The sequence below is a fragment of the Rhododendron vialii genome, chromosome 1a, assembly GCF_030253575.1.
Source record: "Rhododendron vialii isolate Sample 1 chromosome 1a, ASM3025357v1".
Lineage (NCBI taxonomy): Eukaryota > Viridiplantae > Streptophyta > Magnoliopsida > Ericales > Ericaceae > Rhododendron > Rhododendron vialii.
The window spans coordinates 38,210,919-38,217,854 of NC_080557.1; the positions used below are offsets into that span (position 1 = coordinate 38,210,919).

The following is a 6,936-nucleotide window of genomic DNA, read 5'->3' on the forward strand; positions in this document are numbered from 1 at the left end:
CCTAGTATCGAAACATGATTTAAAGAGATGGCGTTGCCGTGTTGTCAATTTGGTTTTGGGAAGGAACAACTAATATCAACTACTTTGACGAAGACGAAGACTACGGAGTCTGACCCATTGAACAATTAACATCAAATTTGTGACTATTGAGTATGATGTTGTGGCGGTAGGGTGCAACCCCTATTTAAACAAAAGCAAGCGCTCCATACAATTGCTATATGTTCTATAAGCACTTTAATTTGTCAAGTCATATTTCTTTGGGTAGGGATGAACAACTTTCAACATTTACTCATGAGCTCACTATGGGTAGCGCTGATCATGTTAGCTGTACTAGAAAATGGATGCAATGGGTGTTTGGAAAAAGAAAGAATCGCGCTCTTGCAACTCAAACATTCCATCAACTTCCCAGATGGCACTTCGTTGCCATCTTGGGAGGAAGACGATAGCATGGACTGTTGCCATTGGGAACGTGTTGAGTGTAATTCCACTACGCGTCGAGTTATCAAACTTGAACTTGGTGACACAAGAGATTTGAGACCATGGGAATATTGGCATCTAAATGCCTCTATTCTTCTCCCTTTTGAATCACTCCGAAGCCTCAACTTGTCTCGAAACCAATTGGGTAGTTTCATCAGGAATGAAGGTATGGCTTCTGACATCTTTTAAATGATGAAATGAAACCTAACCTCAAAATTCAATTCTTTCTTTTTTCCTTCTTGATAACTCAGTGTTCGGATCAGTTTATGTGAACCACGACTAATTTAAAAATAACTAATCCCATCGTCCACTAGTGAGACCCATTTAAGAGCCGTATGGATTGGTCACGTAATAGTTCGTAGCATAGCGTTTTTAACCAGATACCTAGGAGGGACCAAACTCGTAAGTCCCAGACTTCAAGATCTAGCTTGTAGCTATTTGGAACTTTGTCTCGACTAATCTTAAGGTACACATAGTTTCTATTTTTGACTTTCGGGGCCTTTCTTGGCTCCAGTACTCCTCAAATCCACTGAGAGAGCACGTGGTAGCAGGGCAATCCCACTGAGGTTTCCACTCAATGATTTCCCACTGAGGTTCCCGTGAATTGCACAGTCGGTTTGTTTTGGCCTATAAGTGGAGGCCTCTGTCTCTGTAATTTGTATCAGAGAGACTGACAGAGATGTGAGGCCTGTAGTGAGTCCGAGTGCTGGGTGTTGTGAACAACACCGTGTAAAGCTCCGACATCTGATTAATTGTTCCGGTTTACCTCCGTGGAGTACTCGAGTTTGAGAAATCACGTATATCTCCTGTGGTTGTGTCATGTGTGTGTGTTTGGTTTCTTTCTGAATTTTTTACAGAAAGAAAGGGCGTTAATCTAGTTTTGGATGAGAAGAACTTTTTTCGGAGAAAACGGTATCGTTATCCAGAGTCAAAATATTATTCAAATTTAACAATTTAGACTTTCTTTGACGCGACAGGTGTTTTGATGGAATTCGATTTGTGAATGTTGAAGAACTATATAGTTTATTGGAAAACTACATAATTTGGTCATTTCCGCTAAGGGTCCTTAAACTTATTTGTAATTTCAAGCTTAAAAATAATGGATTTACTGAAATAATTTTTTGTGCGATATAGATTTTGTTTAATAGATCTTGATGAGATCTTTTGAACGGTGCAAAACAAAATCAAACTATTATTTTTTAACTTTAAAAATTACCAATAAATACTTATTTTTTAAGAACCTTTAGCGAGATTTTCCTTGTCAATCAAAGAACAGAAAATGTTTTCATATCACAAGCCAATTAACAACAGGAAATGTTTTCTTTTCTAGAAAAATATTTCCAAATAAATCTACTACTACTATTTTGCACAGGTTCGCAAGAAGAAGCAGGAATATTGAAAAAGTTAGAGGTCCTTGATTTGAGTCATAATGAAGCACTCAATAATAGTGTTTGGTCATTTTTGAGAGGGCTTTCATCAATCAAGACACTGGATTTGAGTTACAATAGAGGCTTGCACGGAGCTGTTCACAATAAGGGTACCTCTTATATGAAATTTCCTTATAACATTATTAGCACCTTCCTCTCTCAGGATACTTACAGATTTCTTCCATGGTTCAACCACTTAATACAGACTTGAGAAACATCAGCAACATTGAAACTTTGTTCATGGAAGGTGTTATGCTCGACGACGTTCTTCCATACATTAGAGTCATTACTTCAATTCAAGTCTTGTCCTTAACATATTGTGACAGCAAGCGTATTCCTTCAATTGAAGGTATAACTCTAAATTGTTCTTCTACTCCCCTCCCACAAATTGAAGGATATTACTGGTCATTATCTGTTTCGTCTATATGTCAATCTAAGATTTTCAATGTGATTCGTTCCATGTGTTTTAAGGGCTGTGTGAGTTGAAGAAGCTCCGAGAGCTTGATGTCACATGGAGTGATTTTGGGGAAACCTTACCATCGTGCTTGGCGAACTTGACATCCCTTCGACTACTGGATTTAACTTCCAATCATTTTACTGGAAACATTGCACGGTCTCCTCTTATCTATCTGACATCCCTCGAATACCTTGCAATTTCAGATAATGACTTTGAAGTTCCAATCTCATTCATGTCATTTTTTAACCATTCCAAACTCGTGTTCATTGAGAGCCTGAACAACATGTTGTTGGAAGAGGAGGACTTTCCCGTCACATCCCCAAGTTTCCAACTAATCGGACTCTGTTTATCAAATTCTAAACATGGTCATATTACCCGATCATTTCCTCGCTTTCTCTACCATCAACATGACCTTATACTGATTGAGCTGTCTAGAACTGATTTTACAAGTAAGTTTCCATATTGGTTGTTGGACAACAATACAAGAATGGAGACACTTATCCTGTCATACAATTCATTTGGTGGACCATTATTGTTGCCTTTGCGTCAAATGAGAAATCTTATTACACTGGATATCTCTAACAATCATCTTGAAGGCTTCATTCCTTACAAATTTGCCAGTTCTTTCCCGAGTTTAGAATTCCTCAACATGTCTACAACAACTTTGAAGGCAACATTCCCTCTTCATTCGGGGATATGACTGCTCTGGAAACGCTAGATTTATCCAATAACAATCTATCTGGAAAAATACCGGTTCATTTGGCCAAAGGTTGCCGCCTCTTGAATTTCTTGAGACTATCAAACAACTTCTTGAAAGGCCCAGTACTACCCCATCAAAACAATTTGACCCTATTGAAAGTCTTATATTCTGCCAACAATTCCTTCACAGAAATTCCGCCTAACTTGTCTCGGAGCAATTTGATCTATTTGGATGTTAGTGCTAATCAACTGGTAGGAAAGATTCCAGGGTTCATTGGGAATTTATCGTTACAGTTTCTAGCCATGGCCGGTAATCATCTTGAAGGTCCTATTCCAATTGAATTTTGTCAATTGAGAAAGCTCACGTTGTTAGATCTTTCAGAAAATAATATCATCGGGGCTGTACCATCTTGCTTCAGTACATCACTTATATATATCAACAATATTCGGTTGTCCAAAAATAGGCTAGATGGACCTTTTCCAATGGCCTTCAAAAATTACGGTCCCAATTTAAGGGAGCTTGATCTCTCTTATAACCAGTTCAGTGGTAATATTCCAACTTGGATAGGCAGCCTTTTCTGGCTTACGGTTCTTCTCTTGCAAAACAATAGTTTTGAAGGCAACATTCCAAAGGAGTTATGCAACATTCCCCGCTTAACCATGATTGATCTTTCTTTCAATAATCTCTTTGGCAGCATTCCCCTTTGTTTTAGTAACATTAAATTCAACGGAATAAAAGTCGGGGGATCAAGTTACTCATTCTACCGTTATGGTTCACCACAAACATTCACATTATTGTTGCATGATCTGGGGATGGTGTTAGCCAAGAGTGAAAGAGATCAAGAAGAGTATTTTGATATAGAGGCTACAGGACAAGAGGCAAAGTTTACAACAAAGGGAATGTCCTTAACCTACAGGGGAATCATTCTACATCTTTTCTCAGGAATCAATCTCTCCCACAACAGATTGACTGGCCTCATACCACCTGAAATTGGAAACATTACCAATCTCAAAGCGTTGAACTTATCCCACAACAACTTCACCGGTGCAATCCCTGTGACATTTTCAAACTTGAAAAACATAGAGAGCTTGGATATTTCCTACAACTGCCTGCATGGGAAAATCCCCTCTCAGCGTACAGAGCTTACTTTCTTGGTTGTTTTCAATCTGTCTTACAATAACTTAAGTGGAAGGACACCTCAGAGAAGATTCCAATTTGCAAATTTTGAATTGAGTAGCTACGTTGGAAATCCACTTCTTTGCGGAGAACCACTGCCAAAGTGTAATGCAACTGATTCACCTCCATCGACGCCAAGAGCCGCTGTGAATGATACAGAAGAAGATTCTGGTTTCATGGACATGAATATATTCTACATGAGCTTTGCAGGGTCTTACGTAACTGTGGTATTGGCAATTGTGGCGATTTTATTGATAAATCCGTATTGGCGAAGGGTATGGTTTCATCTTGTCGAGGTTTCCATCACCTCCTGCTACTATTTTGTTGTGGACAATCTCGCGGGCGCAGGCTTTGTTTTCTTTGGAAATAAGCAGCCATCTCTCTCTCAGCATGTGGGAATTTTTTCTATGTTGGGAATTTTTTCTTCCTGAATGTCTCCTTGCAATTTGAATGAACACCACCTGTTTTTGGCAAAAGGCCTCAGTGGAACAGTTGATGTAAAAATTAAAAAAATGAAAAGAATGGGAGCAACAAATTTGGATATCAAAGCTTTATCATTTGAATGAACACCGCCTTTTTTTTTTGACAAAACTGTTCTTTTGTGGCCATTTTGAAGAGTTTTAGCAACAATGGAATTGGAGAAATATTATTGTCAGTTAATCAGGGAACATACGACATTCACTTGCTTGTGAGTGCGTGGCCCAACATTTTATCTTAGAATGCAGTGTTCTTCTTTGTTCGGATTCTTTAAGTAGTCTCCCGATTGTTGGGGTTGCCCTTTACTTACGAATGCAATTTATTCATCGTAAAATGCCTATTGTCATATAGATGATGCCTTTTTTGTGCCATTTAGATACGGAAAGCACAGGCTAAACCACTCGTCTGTGACATTTGTGCATTTTTTGTAGCCTCAATTCGATTTTTTTCCCCTCACACCTTGCTAGGGACACTTGAAGTCCTTGACTACCAAAGCATTCGAGGCGTGCCTTTAAGCTAAATTACATTTCTACGCGAATGAAAAAGTTGGTGAGAGCAAATACGTACCCTGGTAAGTTGTACTTCATAAAGAAAAGTAGGATCAATGTTGTTTATAGGAGTTTAATGAGTAATGACAATACTGTTTTCAGTACTTCGGCCACTCTCATAATGGTCCCAAAAACTTAAAGGGCCTTAATTGATTGTGGAACTTTCCCACTAAACTTGAATGATGTAACTTAATCCTTTGGCTTTCTCCCCTCCTCTTTGCCCTTCGAAAAAATAGTAGTTTTTTTTTTTTGTGTGGGATCTGAATCACATTTCATTAAAATGTCAAATGACACTTACAACAAATCCATCCGAATAAAATGAAAAGGAAAACTATAGCTAACCAATCACAGAGAAATACACAAGAAAATCAGTGACAAAGAGACGACGTAATGTCTATATCCTAAGCCGAGCTGAAGGCTGATCACTACACACTGCCGCTAAGGGTCTGAACACGTGGAGCTAGCAATCTATCCATTCAGCCGCCTCGGTATGGCGCAGATTCCAAAACAGGGACTGCGGAAATAGCACCGATGGAAAGAGACATAAACATAAGCTAAGAATTAAAGGGAAACCATCACCTTGGACTGCTCCAATAAGCACGCTGGCCTGCTCCGACCGAAGAAAGAGCGTCGTTGCCTAAGGCGTAGGCAGATCCACAAACCAAATGATGGAGATAAAGTCCGGCAAGCCCCCGCTGCCACGGCAGGCTCTGAGTGCGGAGACCGGAATAGAAATACTCTGTGGGCTAGGGTTCTGATCAAACGCGATGACAGAAAGTCAAAAACCTTCTCACCCAAACTTTCTTCCACCACACATTGACGAAAGAAGAAGGGTACTCAAGATCTGTGCTCCACGAGCACTGCAACATGTAGTGCACCCACCCAGAGTCGGCTTCGGGTGGAAACCCAGAAAAACGTAGCTTCAGGCTTGTGAAAGGAATCCTGAAAATCGGGGCCTCATATTATTAAACCTCCTTACATTTATTAGGCCGGTTTTTTTTTTTTAATCCAAGCTTTAGGAAAGCCAAACAAATGCTATGGCAATATTGAGATTTCTAGTAACTTCATGCCTAGTTTTGAACCACGATTGAAATCTGGCTGTGCCAATTACTTTGACGAAGAGAAGACGAAGAAGGAGGCGAAAACATTGACCGAGACGCACCATTTCACATTTGTTTTCGATAGTGAAAATTTTCTAAATTTTTATTTGTGGTTGAAAATTTTTATTTGCAGTTGAGAAATGTTAGGTATTTTTGATGTGAATAAGTTGAGAAATATCAAGTTATTTTTGATAGTGAATAAGTTGTTGATAGGTTTGTTAGTAGATTTACTATAGAAAAAAAAGTCTTTGCTAACAATTTTTTGTTAGTGAAAACGATATGGTAAAATATTGAAACTTTTCTGTTAATAGAAACGAATTGATAAAATGCGTTAAGTTCTTAGTATATTTTGTTAGTGGAAATACCCCGAGTGATTGAACAGCCACCAAGCTTGCTCTTTTAAATTTCACCTTTCTTTTTTAAAAGTTGCTTATATGTATGGATTAATGTGTATAGATTATGTGCATTACTGATGTTCTGAATTTTTAACAAGGTAAGTAAGATAATGAGCACAAATGAATCAGATCTGTAGACCTGCCTTCTTTGATGCCATTAAGTTTTGATTTGGGAGTCA

At 38.7% G+C, this 6,936-nt stretch overlaps 2 protein-coding genes across 2 annotated transcripts; both read left to right on the top strand.

Moving 5' to 3' along the window:
- The first annotated feature begins 229 nt into the window (after positions 1-229).
- LOC131304727 (receptor-like protein 56) lies at positions 230-4,581 on the top strand. Its single transcript, XM_058332106.1, has 4 exons — positions 230-643; positions 1,850-2,014; positions 2,110-2,253; positions 2,376-4,581. Exons 1-4 carry the CDS (start codon positions 268-270, stop codon positions 3,059-3,061), a joined length of 1,371 nt encoding a protein of 456 aa, XP_058188089.1. The 5' UTR covers positions 230-267; the 3' UTR covers positions 3,062-4,581.
- On the top strand, positions 3,364-4,668 carry LOC131331374 (cuscuta receptor 1-like). The gene has a single exon (XM_058365291.1). It carries the CDS (start codon positions 3,364-3,366, stop codon positions 4,666-4,668), a length of 1,305 nt encoding a protein of 434 aa, XP_058221274.1.
- Positions 4,669-6,936: the final 2,268 nt, after the last annotated feature.

Excerpts from the sequence above, each read along its gene's own strand:
- LOC131304727 (XM_058332106.1), top strand. The coding sequence starts at position 268 with ATGAACAACTTTCAACATTTACTCATGAGCTCACTATGGGTAGCGCTG. Across the intron at positions 2,015-2,109 it reads CGGAGCTGTTCACAATAAGG|ACTTGAGAAACATCAGCAAC; the intron begins GTACCTCTTATA and ends CACTTAATACAG. Across the intron at positions 2,254-2,375 it reads GCGTATTCCTTCAATTGAAG|GGCTGTGTGAGTTGAAGAAG; the intron begins GTATAACTCTAA and ends ATGTGTTTTAAG.
- LOC131331374 (XM_058365291.1), top strand. The coding sequence starts at position 3,364 with ATGGCCGGTAATCATCTTGAAGGTCCTATTCCAATTGAATTTTGTCAA.